This window comes from Tiliqua scincoides, chromosome 3 (genome assembly GCF_035046505.1).
Source record: "Tiliqua scincoides isolate rTilSci1 chromosome 3, rTilSci1.hap2, whole genome shotgun sequence".
In the NCBI taxonomy this organism is placed as follows: domain Eukaryota; kingdom Metazoa; phylum Chordata; class Lepidosauria; order Squamata; family Scincidae; genus Tiliqua; species Tiliqua scincoides.
The window spans coordinates 76,834,705-76,849,986 of record NC_089823.1 but is presented as its reverse complement, the minus strand read 5'-3'; the positions used below and the strand labels follow the sequence as shown (position 1 = coordinate 76,849,986).

The window sequence follows — 15,282 nt, the reverse complement described above, 5'->3', positions numbered from 1 at the left end:
AAACAATTCATGAGCTGCTGGAGATCTTTGTACAAAAATGTACAAATACGTACAACAATACGCCCAAAAAGCCTCATAAAAACATAAGAACAGCCCCACTGGATCAGGCCATAGGCCCATCTAGTCCAGCTTCCTGTATCTCACAGCGGCCCACCAAATGCCCCAGGGAGCACACCAGATAACAAGAGACCTGCATCCTGGTGCCCTCCCTTGCATCTGGCATTCTGACATAGCCCATTTCTAAAATCAGGAGGTTGCATATACACATCATGGCTTATAACCCATAATGGTTTTTTCCTCTAGAAACTTGTTCAATCCCCTTTTAAAGGCATCCAGGCCAGATGCCATCACCACATCCTGCGGCAAGGAGTTCCACAGACAGACCACACGCTGAGTAAAGAAATATTTTCTTTTGTCCTAACCCGCCCAACACTCAATTTTAGTGGATGTCCCCTGGTTCTGGTATTATGTGAGAGTGTAAAGAGCATCTCCCTATCCACTTTATCCTTCCCATGCATAGTTTTGTATGTCTCAATCATGTCCCCCCTCAGGCATCTCTTTTCTAGGCTGAAGAGGCCCAAACGCCGTAGCCTTTCCTCATAAGAAAGGTGCCCCAGCCCAGTAATCAGCTTAGTCGCTCTCTTTTGCACCTTTTCCATTTCCACTATGTCCTTTTTGAGATGTGGCAACCAGAACTGGACACAATATTCCAGGTGTGGCCTTACCATCAATTTGTACAATGGCATTATAATATTAGCCGTTTTGTTCTCAGTACCTTTTCTAATGATCCCAAGCATAGAAATGACCTTCTTTACTGCCGCTGCACATTGGGTTGATACTTTCATTGACCTGTCCACCACCACCCCAAGATCTCTCTCCTGATCTGTCACAGACAGCTCAGAATCCATTAGCCTATATGTGAAGTTTTGATTTTTTGCCCCAATGTGCATGACTTTACACTTACTTACATTGAAATGTATGTGCCATTTTGCTGCCCATTCTGCCAGTTTGGAGAGATCCTTCTGGAGCTCCTCACAATCACTTCTGGTCTTCCCCACTCACCTCTTCTAGCCTCCCCTCATTCCATCCAGCCATAATGTGGTCATGTTCTATTAGTTGCTAGTGTCTGCTGGTCACTCTTAGACCTTGCACCTCCCTCTGACAATGACATGAGTACCTATACCAATAGCTGTCATCGAGGAACCAAGTGTGGCTTTGGACACTACACCTCATTGGACATATGATAATATTTAAAGAGCTGTTTTAAAATTTTACATTTAAGTCTCAGAGTTGCTAATTTAGCAACTCTAGATGAGGGGGGAAAAAAAACATGGGTAGCAGCTGGAACAGAGAGTAGCTATGATTTGGTAGTTGGTGATGGAGTAATAGTCTAGTCCTATCCTGGGGTTATGGTGGTAAATTTTGCTGTTGTGCTGCCATCATGTACTTCAAGGTCACTGGCATAAGTGTCTGCCCATACTTCCCAGGGCAGGTAGGTCGGTGGTGGGGACAATTCAGGGGTGGGAGGCAGAGGATCTCAGCAACAGTGGGGCAAGTTTCCAGCTCTGAGCCCCCAAATGCCCCTGTACTCAAAATAGCTGGAATATGTCTGAGGAGACCCACTGGAGTTCAGGCAGCTGATGGGGAGATAAGAAAAAATTTTACTTACCTTTCCAGGGTCATCTGCATGTTCAGGTCCTGCCTAGTCTACCACTCTTTTAGTAGTAGTTTTCCTGATGTCTACATTTCGGGAGTCACCTCTTAAGGAAGATAATATGGCTATAGCACAACATTCATCTATGCCATGTGAACAATAGCGATTGTTTTCATTTATTGGTTCTTTTGACTCTGATCCTCCAAGAAAGAATGTCACTGATTTTCATAAATAAAAGTGACCATGCCCTTTGTTGTCTTCTCCAATGTTTAATAGAGCTTACCTACATTTGATGGCTTGTAGCTAAGGGGAAATCATTTCTGTAGTTCTTATTTTGTCATGTGTGTGAGACACTGCTACAAATTTCATTGTAATGGAAGGTTGTTAAGGTCTTACGTGATTTCCCCCATGATAGGGGAGAAGGAAAAATTACTGTGCGTCCATGAATTTTGAGTGCTGTGCATTCCTTGGGATATTAAGGTTGAGGGATGAAAAGTGTCTAGAGGCCCCACTTCAGTGCCTGTGTGCCTCCTGTGGAGTACCTTGTCCTTACAGCCCCAATTGTGATAATAGAAATAGCATACCTTACGGACTTTGTATCTGGAATCCTGAAGTGGAATGCCTGTAAAACTTCTGAAAAGACAAGTGCTACACACTGTTAAGGCCAAGGAAGTGGAATAAGAGGACGGAGCAGTCATTTGTAGCTATTTATTGTCTTCACAGGCTGTTTTTAGCATCTCTTTGCAAGAATACTGTTACTTCCTAGTTGGCAGTGGTAGTCAGCTCTGAGCAAGAACAGTATTCATTCTAAACTCTACACCCACACCATGCCCTTGCTCTGTTGACGTTTTGCTCTTTACACTAGGATGTCCTGTCAACGTAATGCTGTCACTATGCTGGCAGCGCAGCATTGTGTTCCCCTGCTTAAGTTATATAACTTGAGGATAGGATTGCTTTGTTAAACACAGTTGGCTTTCCATGTATGAAACTGTGTTTTTAACTACAAAGAAGCTTAGTTCTGAGCACTTGATTCAAGTCGAAAGGCAGGATACAAATAGTGAATTAAATGTTTTAAAAAAAAAAACCTTTGAAGGGAGTCATATATGCTTTTCTAAAAAGACTTATTACTGAATATTTCTTTATCTCTTGTGTTTTTCAGCTGCAAGATAAAATTATGACATAAACCCATAAACAAATGCAACTTTATAAGAGAGCTCAGTAAATGATGTGCAATACTTCTAACATGCATGCAATATAAAATTAATTGGTCAGTAAAAAAAAAAAAAGGAAGGAGCATATAACTACCTATAATGTGTATTAGCTATTTGGGTTATCGTTGACTAAGTTGTATTTCTATGCATATACAGGCATCCCCCGGTAACTGCGGATCTGGTATCCGTGGTTTTGGCTATCTGCGGTTCCCGCAGATACTGGGACCCACTTTAAAAACATGTAGAAAGTAAAGCAAAAAAAACACAAAAAAAAACCCCAAATAGCTTTTCCTACAGTTGCACTGCAAAAACACTGGATTTTGAGGGCTCCAGGCTGCCTTCTGCAGCCTCTTCCACATCACATGAAGGCCCTTTCCTTTGCCTAGGCTCGCTCCAGAATGCATCAAGAGAATGCAAGCCAGGCTCAGGGGGCAGAGCTGCTCATGGCCATAAAGCAGGCTCCAGTGCAAAAACCTCAGTCAATACACTAGTGATAATGCTGTAGTGGTAGGATACAATGCTGAGCGCTCTGCCACTATAGCCATTGAGCAACAGTAGCCCAGTGAAGCTGTCCTGTGAGAGGAGGAGGAGGAGGAAATGGGTGCTGTATAACCCTTTCCCCTCTCAAAGCGAATACCTGCCAAGCAAAATTGACAGGATCCTCATAGATGGACAGAGAGGGTGACTCTCACCTGACAGGATAGTTCTGTAAGTGCAATGGGGGTGGAGACCTCCTTCTGGCCCAGAGTGGTGGGAACTCCCACAAACTCTTTTTTGAGAAAGGCCTGCCTCTTGCTTTGGGAGGCTGTGGCTCTAAGTATTACCTTTGGACTTGAATTGAAAGATCTAGACTACATGTTTGGATCATCCTGATGGAAAAAAATGTCTATTAATATTATATACAATTGCAGCATGTAATTTAAAATATTTTAATAAGAGGATCTTCCAGTAGATGTTTGTGGTTTGCTTCTTGTCCTATCTCCTAGCATTTAGATATCTTTCTTGTCATTGTTGCTTATTTTTTTCTACACAGTGAAGTACTCTTATTTCATCTGACCTTGAATCTTTCAGATCTATTGCTACTATTTACCAGCAGTGTGCAAGGTGCTTAGGTGGAGAAGAAAAATGGCAAAAGCTCTGCTTTTCTTGTTTAAAAACTCATGGAGACTGAAAAGCATAGATGTACTGCTGCACTCTGACTCCATTCTAAACATAGTTCATGAAGAGAATCAGATTCTTTGGAATAGTTTTGCTGCCTTGAATGTTGACTTTGTAGCCATAACCAATTGAAGAATAAATTAGTTATTTGCTGCCTATGAAGGATAAGATGGCAGTAACAATGAAAAGGGTCTCTGACAGCAGTCAACATTGTAAAACTGCTCATATTAACATTCTGAGAATTATACAGCTTTGACCTGTTTCGGGGATTGCAAATATTGACAAATTGTGTTCAGTAGGTCTTTTGTCAGATCTGCCTTTTTTTTTAAATAAAATTTCTTTTTGCATCACTGCTGCTTTGGGATGTTCCAGCCTTAATATAAGCAGTGGCTTTTGAGAAGAACTTCTGACTCTTCATAAAGTCTTCTTAAAGAGGTTGCCTAAGCAACTTTTCTTTTCTGTATGTCGGTAGAATTCTTCAGATCAGAAAACTATATTTATCAGTTTTGTTTTATGATGTGGGAGTCATCACTAGGTGTTCATAATGAAGTGAGTACAACTTTTATTTGAACAATTAAAAAATAAACCTTATTCATTGGAATTTTAAAATTCTTTAACCTACAAGCAGTGACTTTTGAAGAGAACATACAGAGTATGTTAATGATAATTACAATCAATAAACTAAATAACCTGTACTTCTTCTGCCTATGTTTTACTCATGTTCCAGTACCTTTGAAGTGATGCTATCAACCTGGACCACAACAAAACTGCTATAAGCTCCTGTTCCATGTTTACTAAAAATGACTTCTGTATGAGAAGCACCAGTTATGTTTTTTTGAGTGCTCAGAGTCCTCAGAATTTCCGTGCTGGTGGATCTGTTTAATTGTGTGCTGTATGTTCAAAGTTATTGGGATTTAAGAAGAGCTTTGATGCTTATACTGATAATTGTTCTTTCATCACAGTTATCAGAATTAACTTTATACTGCTCTGTATGTATATTGTGAATACAGAACTTTATGTTCTTCTTTGAAAGATACTCTAACCATTTCTCTTTTTAGATCAGATTTCTAGAATTGGGAGAAAGTTCCAAATTCTCCTTCAGATTCCAAATCTACTTTCATTTTTAATGTACATGTTGATGTATACCTATTCCATTACTCTGTGTGTCTTCCCATTACATTACATTCCACTGTACTCTCAAACAACTCTTGCAAGATTATACAGAAAGTATATAGAATGAGACCTAATTATTCTTTATTATAAAGTCCCCATGGCCTGTCACAATTTATTAATTTTAGGTCTTGCAGAGGTTTCATGTATGCGGTTTTTGTTCCTGATTGTTATTGAAAACTCCAACATCAAATATTTGTGTCCTAATGCACTTATGTTACAATCACACTCACTATACATGTGATGGCCACTGTAGCTACAAATCTTGATCTGTTTTTAAACACATTTGTTTGCATTAACAAGAAATGTTTTATGGCCAGTGTTCTTAGCATGGAATACTTGGCAACAATAAAAACTGTGCCTGCTTACCATTTGATATATCAAAATTATATAGCAACAAACAAGTTAACCACCTTTGTTTTAGAATAACTGAGAATAGGTAGCATCCCCCCCCCCCCAAAAGCAGCATGTCTGCAGTTTAGATGATTGAGTCAGAATGTAGGCTTTTAAATGTGGTAATAATTCATTAGGTGCAATTTGGAGACAATCACTCAGTAAAGATTTTCAACAGAATGTTTTCTAGAGCTTTGTATGGGTGTCTTCTGTTAGGCTAGGAATCAGAATATATAATGCTGGGAGAGTACTCAAAGATAAGTTCCAGTTTGCTCTGTCAAACGTTATTTTAAAGAACAAAGTATATAAATATATTTAATTTGCTCTGAAACTGCTGTGTAAATTTTTTTGTTGAAAAGTGGTATATCACTGAATACTTGTGGCATTGGAAATTAGCAGACAAAGTGTATGTTAAAATGGGCATTTTCCTCTGATAACATACAATCTTTAATTTCTCTACTCACCTACTGTTGCTGAGATGTTTTATGTTATTCCTAGTTCTAGTAAAAGTGATCAGTGGCTTAATCCTTTGTATATCTACTCAGAAATGATCCCCACTGAGTTCAAGGGACTTACTCCCAGGTAGCATTTATAGGGTTGCAGCCCAAGACTTTCATCTGCCCTCCAAGTGCTCGGTTTTAAGTAATTAACTCAGGGGACAATCCTAACCAGGTCTGCTGAGTAGTAAGTCTTATTTTGTTCAATGGGGCTTACTCTCAGGAAAGTGTGGTTAGGATTGCAGCCACAGTGAAATAAATGTATAATTTGGATCAAATGAAGAGGGCCAACATTTTTTTTGGTTCCAGGTTTACCATACTTGAAGCATAACCAAAGCTGATTCTTGTCCAGATGGTGTGTTGAACATGAAATAGGTACAAAAGGATGCAGTCAGGAGAGAGAGTTGGTTTCAGAAACAGAATTCAAATCTTTTGATGATAAAGGGCATATGGCCATTCTGGTAATATGTATAGTGTCTTTGGTCACTGTTTAGTGTTAATTTTCAATAATTATTATTCAGCTAGTTCAAAAAGAAGCTAATATGATGCAAAATGTTGCATTTTCAGTGCAAGTAACATTTACCTTTAATGTAGTGCACCAATAACATCACGAAAGAGAGATTCAGTGATAACCACTAGGCATTTAAATCTTTTTTTCTTCATTTTAACCAGCCTCTTGTACCTAGAAGTCCTACAAGTAGTGTGGCAACACCATCTAGTACTATCAGCACGCCTACGAAGAGAGACAGTTCAGCACTCCAGGACCTCTACATACCGCCTCCTCCAGCAGAGCCTTATATTCCCAGGTGAATTGCCACAATTGACCACACTAATTATTTGAAACCACTATCATAAGAATGCAAGTTTAAATCCCTAGGAAAAAAAAATTCAAGTGGTAAACCAAGCAGTGCAAAAGAAAATAATTCAATGATTGATTGATAATTCAAAATACCTAAACAACATGGGAGAAATGTACTAATTCCCTTCCCATCATCATGGCAAATGTTGAAATTTCAGGCGGTGTATGAATTATGCAGTCTACACATGGTACAGTACCAAGGCTATTTTCTTGATGTCTTAATGTACCTTGATATAAGGTACAGTACCAAGCAATTTTTCCTGGCAGTATTCATATCCATTTTTCTTGGCACTGCTTTCTGAAATTCTTGTTTTTCAAATAGAAGTTGAGCCTACTTTTCTGCGGATTTTCTATTTGTCCATGGGTATTCATGGCTCTGGCTCAGCGCAGGACCCACTGACCTACATTGAGCCAGACTTGCCCAACCTGAATCCTCTGAAGGTGATGGAGGGCATTTTGAAGCCCACAGAGGCTGTATGTATCCGCCTGTGACCTCTGGGGGCTTCAGAAAGCCCTTGGGAGGTGACTGAAGCACAGCTCTGGATGCCTTGGAGGACTTAAGCAGCCAAAAAATGTGGATTTGCTTATCCGAAGTTTTCTGTATCTGCGGGAGGAGGGGTTTGAGAAGGCATCCCTTGTGAATACTGAGGCCCCACCTGTATGTGCATAAAAATAAGTTTCTTGATGTCTTAAGTGGACATGGTTTTGCTTTGTCATAAGTAGGCTTATACAAGCTATTGTGGAGCTTGAAGAGACCCTTTATTCCCTTTACAATTCTGCAATTTCATTTTGTACAGTTCATAGCAACTAGTCTGTGCAAAAGGATTTTTCAAAAAAGGATTTTCCTTGTAATCTGAAATGAGGTAGTAGTCTATCTTAAACCCATAGAGAAGAAACATACCAACTCTTCTGTCACTTAGGGCACAATCCTAACCCACTTTCCAGCACCGACATAAGGGCAATGCAACTTATGGGTAAGGGAACAAACATTGCCATACCTTGAGGAGGCCTCTGTGACTACCTCCCAACTGCAGGATGCAGCACATGCCCCACTAGCACAGCTATGCCTGTGCTGGAAAGTGCTATCCTTAGAATGCTGACCTTCAAAATCAGTATTTGTAGGACCTCAATGACAAATTAGCTCTACTTATATGAAGGAAATGTCCCACGTCCTGTGGTTTTAAACTGGAAGTGATTAATATTGACGATCCCACATTCTTCCCATGACATGTTTCCAGACTTCTAACCATGTTGGAGTTAATAGATCAAGAGAAAACAAAATGTTCCAATCCAAAGGATCAGTGTAAACCCGGAGAGGGGTGCTGGCACCTCCTTCTGGAAGATATTGCCTTATTCTAATTTCTAGCCACCTTACGGTTCATTTATCTGAAGCCTGCTTTTCCACCAAGTATCTTAGAAAAAGTGTGTGGGGGTTCCCAGTTGGTCACCCATCAGACAAGATTACCTTCAGAGGTAAAACTACATATAATACCCTTAGGAATTATGTTAGTTGGAATTTGGCAAGAGACCCATTCCAAACTGATAAGGTAAATTATGTAACGGTTTCTTAATCCTGGGTACATGCATTCTGCTTTGTTAGATTTTGGCCTCTTATTTGTTTCCAAAACTCAAAAGAATGTCAGGGGAAGGGGGTACTTAAACAAAATGTATGAATTTACAGAGGGTCTTAAAATGTTTAAGCACAAGTCCTAATCAGGTGTGTTCTAGTTGTGACAGTACTTGGAGGAAGTAATTCTTGACAGCAGAAAGAGTTAAAACCAGAACTTAATGGTAACCTCAGTCTCTAGCACTAAGTGTTCTATACATTTTCAGAGATTCACTATGATCAAAGTTCTATGTGACAAACAGCCCAGTCCTTTCCTATCAGTGGCACTGGCACAACCTCCACTGCATGCTCTGGGCCAGCTAGGCAGTGACCAGGAGTTAAGTAACAAACTTTTACTTACCTCTTCCTCAACTACCTTGTTCCCAGTGGGTCTACCTGAATCTGCACCAGCTCTTTGGCTATCATAAATCCAAGTGGGTCTAAAGGTTCATGTCGGATCTGGGCTGGGGGCATAGGATACTGGCAGCACTGCCACTACTGATATTTACCCCCAACCTGCCCTTGATACATTCCCAGCCAGGTCCAATCCCTGCCCTGATCCTCCCTTGGTATGCCCCCTCCATTCTCTTAACTGCTGCTGTGGGGGCTCTGGAGGTTGTTAGTGTATGCCAACAGCCACCAGGCGATCACAGTTGTAGCCCTGGCCCTTGCACTATCACAGCAGCTGCCACACCAGCAGTGTGGTGCTTGCGCTGATGGAACTCAAGTCCTATAATCCATATAGGATTGGACCATAAATTGAGGTATATGCAATTATTGCATAGTATGAAACCCAAGATGCACCACAGACTTTGTCACTCTTTTCTTCTACATGACTATCAAAATGCATCCAATTTTGTTTTTAATCAAAGGGATGAGAAGGGAAATCTTCCATGTGATGATATCGGAAGACACCTAGTGGGAAAACCAGTTCATAAAGGATCTGAATCTCCAAATTCATTTCTTGACCAAGAATATAGAAAGCGGTTTAATGTGGTTGAAGAAGATGCCGTATTATATTGTTATGAATATGAGAAAGGCCGAACAAGTAGCTCTGGAAGGAGAGAGAGCACTCCAACCTATGGTATGGCATCTATTTACTAAAAAAATATAGTCCCTCCTTATTTGCTTCAGTTTATGTATTTGTGACCCAAAATAAGTTAATTTGTGCCCACAAGAGTTCACCCACCATTTTATGTAATGTGTTTCATTGCATTGTGAGCCGTTTTACATTTTCTCATGGGATTAGAAAGGCAGCTATTCAGCTCTCTCAGCATAGGAACTCTCCACAGTTAGCTGCATTCTATATACTGTTTCAATTACAGATTCTGACACTTGAAGTTCCATCTCCTTGACAGCTTTGAGTTGGCAGAAAACTAAGGAAAAAAACATATTTTCTCAAAGTTTCTGGAAAAACAAGAACCTGTTCTTTAATTTTGGACAATACGTTTACAATAATGTGCTGTAAACTTTTGCAATGGATTTTTATGCTAAAACTTGTGATGATTGTTGGCCTGAAATGTAATAATGTTTATGACAAATATTTTCATTCTTCTCTTGGGGAAAAAAATAATTTTGCCATATTTATTGCAATAATTCATTATTATTTTAAAAGGCAAACAGTAGTTCTGTTTTGTATCCCCTCCTGCTGTTTTGTATCCCCTCCTGCTGGATTATAACTACAACCATGATGGGTCAGATATCAAGTCCAACACTTACTAGTCCCTGTACCATTTCGTGGATCCTTCCCCCACAGATGTGGAAACTGAGGATACGTGAAATGCTATAAAAATAGAAGTCCCATATGCCCATTTACATTGTTAAAAAGCTTACCAGGGCTAAGTTTTCTTGTTTAAACAGTTTATAAGCATTTAAACTTATAGCACCACAGAGCAGGCTGCCAAAAGCCTGATTGCTGGGTGAAACTAACTCTAACACTAAACAGGAAGTGGTTAACTGAAAATTCATTAAGCAACATATAGACATGGATACTTAGCAAAAGAAGATAGAAATCATGCCTCAGTGCATATTTGGAGAAGACTGTGCAAATGCAAAGGAGGATAATATTTTAAGCCCCTTTGTGGAAGGAAAAACAGCAACTCTTTCACTGAGTACATGGACTATTGTTCATGAACCAAGATGTGAGGATGATGGCAATTTTTGTGTTTTTTGTGTTTTGGGGGCCATCTTTAAGTGATTCTTGCATAAAAACTATAATAGGTAGAGCAGTAGTTCTCTTTTTCTGTTGATGTTGACTGTGCTTTACAATGCACTGAATTCTGAAATTTAGGAAAATTCCCAGTTCTACCCAGAAGATCTTTTCACTCTTTCACAACACTGGGTCTCTTGGGTCCCTTCGAGCTGCCTTGGGTCCCTACAGGGAGAACGGTGGAGTATAAATAGAGTAAATAAAAATAAACACTGGAACCAGGGTTATCCAGTGAAACTGTTGGGTTCATGGAAACTTCATCTTCTACTTCTACACAGAAGCATTTGTGAGCCTTTGTAGGAAAAAGGATGCTGGAATGGATAGGCCTTTTTCTTATGTGAAAGTTTGTTACAAGTACTTGGAAGTCAGAGTTATTTAATCAACAGATTTATTGTGTTGCAGGCAAACTAAGACCTATATCTATGCCAGTAGAATACAACTGGGTAGGGGATTATGAAGAACCCAGCAAAACAAAAAGAGACAGTAGAAGAGGTAAGCAGACATGAATTATATATAACCTGTCTTTCCATGTGGTGATGCCCAACGTGGCTGACAGCATATTAAAAAAGCATATGAAAATAAAATAATAATAAAATACCTATTACTGACAAAAATATTTTAAATCATGGCATATAAACATAATCAAAATAGTGTCACACATTGTGTATTACCATTCAAACCGGAAATATTCCTCCTAAATGTGACATCAGAAATTAAAGACCAGTATAAGAAACACCTTATTGTACATATCAGTATAGCGGCAAGAATATTGTATGCGCAAAAGTGGAAATCTACAGATGTTCCAACTAGAGAAAATTTAATAGATAAAATTTATGAAATAGCAGAAATTGAGGTTTTAACAGAAAGAATGAAAGAGAGATTTAGGTAGAGTAAGAAGATATTGGAAGCCTTTTTATGACTGGATAGATAACTTTAGTTAAACAATATTGAGTGTTTAGATAAATATTAATTCTTATAATGACAAATATGACAACTTTTGTATTGATAAGTATTTTTCTTTTCGGTCGTTGATTTCTTTTTTTTTTAACAATGCATGTTGTAATCTATGGCCAATACCCCCATGTGTAACCTGTGTAGTCCTAGCCCCAAGTCTAACACGTTTTCCTCACCAGTATCTGTAATAAATAAACTTTGAACAAAAAACACACACAAAATAGTGTCACACAGCAGCAAAATTAGCTGAATCCTAACCTGCACTGGAACAGGCAGGCTGTGGCCTAGCTATATCCAGTGAAGGTTAGGAGGTGGCTGCCATGAAATTTTGAGTAAGGGGATGTCATGCACCAGCCACCTCTATGGGGCTACTCAGATCTATGTGCCAGCGAAATTGCTGGAGCAAATCCAAACAGCCCAGTGTAATGCTGGACTGGCTGGGAGGAAGGTTAGGATCCAGCTTATGTTGCAAGGCTGATCCCACCCCCCTCCCACACCAAGCCTGCCCACCAGCCCACCCGGTCTCTGCCCCCAAATGCTCCTGTTCCATGCTCCCTCCCTTCTCTCCAACCCCCCTCACCTGCCGCCCTCAGTGGGTACGAACTTTCCTGGGCTGGATTCAGTCTCCAGGAGTCAGCATACATCCATGTGCTGGCTCAGCTGACTCCAGAGTAGTCATGAATGTGCTTTATTACATGTTTGTGACACTCCTGGGCTGGAGGAAGGGACTTTCGCCAAGCCCAAGTGATTCTCTGAATTGTGCTCTAAGGTCGCAATCCTAATCAATTTTATAGCACTGACATAAGGGCAGTGCAACTCCGAGGTAAGGGAACAAACATTGCCTTACCTTGAGGAGGCCTCCATGACTGCCCCCCAGCTACAGGATGCAGCTCATGCCCCACTGCCACAGCTATGCCAGTGCTGGAAAATTAGTTAGGATTGCGCCCTGAAAGTGCAATCCTAACCCCTTATGTCATTATGTCATGCTTTCCAGCACTGGCATAGTGGTGCCAATAGGACACGTGCTGCATCCTGCAGTTGGGTGTCACTCACGGAGGCCTCCTCAAGGTAAGGCAATGTTTGTTCCCTTACTCAGAGCTGGATTATCCTTATGTCAGTGCTGGAAAGCACTGGATTCAGTGCTGAATTCAGCACAGACATAAGGGGTTAGGACTGTGCCCCAAATTACAGCCCAATCCTATCAAACTTTCCAGCACCGGTGCAACCGCAATGCGGCCCCGGGGTAAGGGAACAAATGTTCCCTAACCTTAAGGAGGCCTCTGTGACCTTACCCCCAACACAGGAAGCAGTGCATGCCCGATAGGCACATCAGCGCCAGCACTGGAAAACTGGATAGGATTGGGCTGTTAGTTAGAACACTGGTGAAGCAGATATGTCTTGACCTTAATATTTCTTTTATGACACTAAATGCAACCTTCCCTTAATTATTCCACATTGTTAGCTACAAAACATGGGGTGGAAAAACAGATTGTTCAAAGATTCTAATTGATTATCCATCATTGCTACTGTCCTAAATTGGAATTCAACTTAAAGTCAACTTAGATCTGTTCTTTTTTTTCTTTTGTTTTATGTTTGAATTTATATGATTAGAGAATATGTCTGTTCCTAAATTTTAGACCCCCAAACTGAAGGTTTAAGTGTATTGGACCTCCACGATTTGGGAGGTTTGATTCTTTTCAGAGATAGGGTACCTGTGTGTCCATACTTCTGCACGTTCCGTTGTCCCCTGATTGGAGTGCTTTAAACATGAAAAATCTCTCTATATATACTACATATCATGTGAGTCTTTAGATCAGGGCATTACAGTGTAAATTGCATCCCTGCTCACTGGGCAAAGAGGCACTTTTTCAGGTGGTGTGCCTCTTATATTTAGTAGGAGAGAATTACTGTCCCTTTTCAGTGTTGTTCTTAGTGGCTGTTTGCTGGTGTTTCTCTGCATGTTTTTAGACTGTGAGTCCTTTTCGTACAGGGAGCCATTTAATTATTTGATTTTGTCTGTAAACTGCTTTGTGAACTTTTTTGTTGAAAATCGGTATATAAATATTCATAATGATAATAAAGTAGCACCACTGGTGTCATCAAAGTTCTTGTTTTCTTATTTGGAAAAATATGAAGTGAGCTTCACAACTCCATTGTTCCTTTTGGTCTTAGATTTTAATCCAAAACCCAATCCAATTTAACTTTTTCTCCCAATTCTTCTCCCACCTACTTGCCTGGCTACTGGCTCTGATGGCAATGTCAGATGTCCTTTCCAGCAGTGTACCAGGCACAAGTGCACCTAGGAAACATAGTTTTCCCAATGGCAGTGACAACCTCAGTAGCCCTTGAGACTACATTTCCTACATGTGTTTCTGCCTAGAAGAGTGATTTTCAATCTTTTTCATCTCATGGCACACTGACAAGGTACTAAAATTGACAAGGCACATCTTGCTGTTGGTGGGAGCTCATATCCCCAATGGTCCTATTAATAAATGACCCTCCACCAAACTCCCACGGCACACCTGGGGACCATTCGCGGCACACCAGTGTGCCACGGCACAGTGGTTGAAAATAAGTGGCCTAGAATTTTGCATAGTATAGTCTAATATAGAATAAACATTGACTTTATGGGTAAAATAATGAAACATGCTGATACACATTGTTCATTGTTTCTGATGCTATGAAGACATTAGATGCCAAGCCACTATTAGTGTGGATTCTTAGTCCATTCTAGACGCAGTTACTTAACAGCACCTGATGTCATCTCAATAAGAGTTGTAGTTATGCTTTCAGCAAGATTTGCATTGTGCAGATGGACTCTTAGTTGATTTGCAATGTAACCTTTTCATTTTCTATCTAGAAAATTCATTACTTCGATATATGAGCAATGAGAAAATTGCTCAAGAAGATTATATGTTTCAAAGAAACAGTAAAAAAGATACAGGAAAAAAATCCAAAAAGAAGGGAGACAAGAACAGTCCTAGTCATTACTCTCTTCTACCTAGTTTACAAATGGACTCATTAAGGCAAGACAGCATGAGCACACCTGGTCCAGAAACCTCCTTGTATCATGTAAGTGGAATGATAAGATGCCTCTCTTTGTGCTGATGCTGTTTGTGGAGTGACTGACTCATGTCTAACTGTAGTCATGTAATTTAAAATAGTTTTGGTTTGCTCTTACATTTCTTTGGAAAAGTATAACTTTTTTTTATCATCAGTATAACTTTATCTTTGGAAATTATTATTTTAGTAGTAAATGAACCAAAATGGGTTGACAGTTCACTGTGAGCTGCATTACACATTTGTCATATTGGAAAATTGTAGGAAGCCAAATCAACTGTTGTGTACATCTCTGTTTATAAACTTGTTTGCATAAAATGGAAGTGATCACATGTAAAAAATGAAAGGGGTTTGTGATTTGTAAGGCAAGAGGGACCTTTAGATCCCAGTAGTCCCCAATCAAGGGCTCCCATAAAGTTGGGGAGACATACTTCATTCCTGCAACCAGTTCAATCCATATAACAGCCCAGTCCTCACTGGTGGAATGAATATTCCGCCAGCACTGGCTGCT

The 15,282-nt window shown here is 40.0% G+C and overlaps 1 protein-coding gene across 4 annotated transcripts in view; it reads left to right on the top strand.

Moving 5' to 3' along the window:
- The window catches only part of CNKSR2 (connector enhancer of kinase suppressor of Ras 2), a 202,072-nt gene that overhangs the window by 127,792 nt on the left and 58,998 nt on the right, over positions 1–15,282 (top strand). For 2 of the 4 annotated variants that reach the window (XM_066620485.1, XM_066620481.1), the window contains 4 exons: positions 6,756–6,889; positions 9,421–9,632; positions 11,160–11,249; positions 14,572–14,783. In XM_066620485.1, coding sequence (XP_066476582.1) covers positions 6,756–6,889; positions 9,421–9,632; positions 11,160–11,249; positions 14,572–14,783 — 648 coding nt within the window. The remainder of the gene's footprint in view (positions 1–6,755; positions 6,890–9,420; positions 9,633–11,159; positions 11,250–14,571; positions 14,784–15,282) is intronic. The other 2 variants (XM_066620486.1, XM_066620484.1) reach the window with 1 other exon arrangement.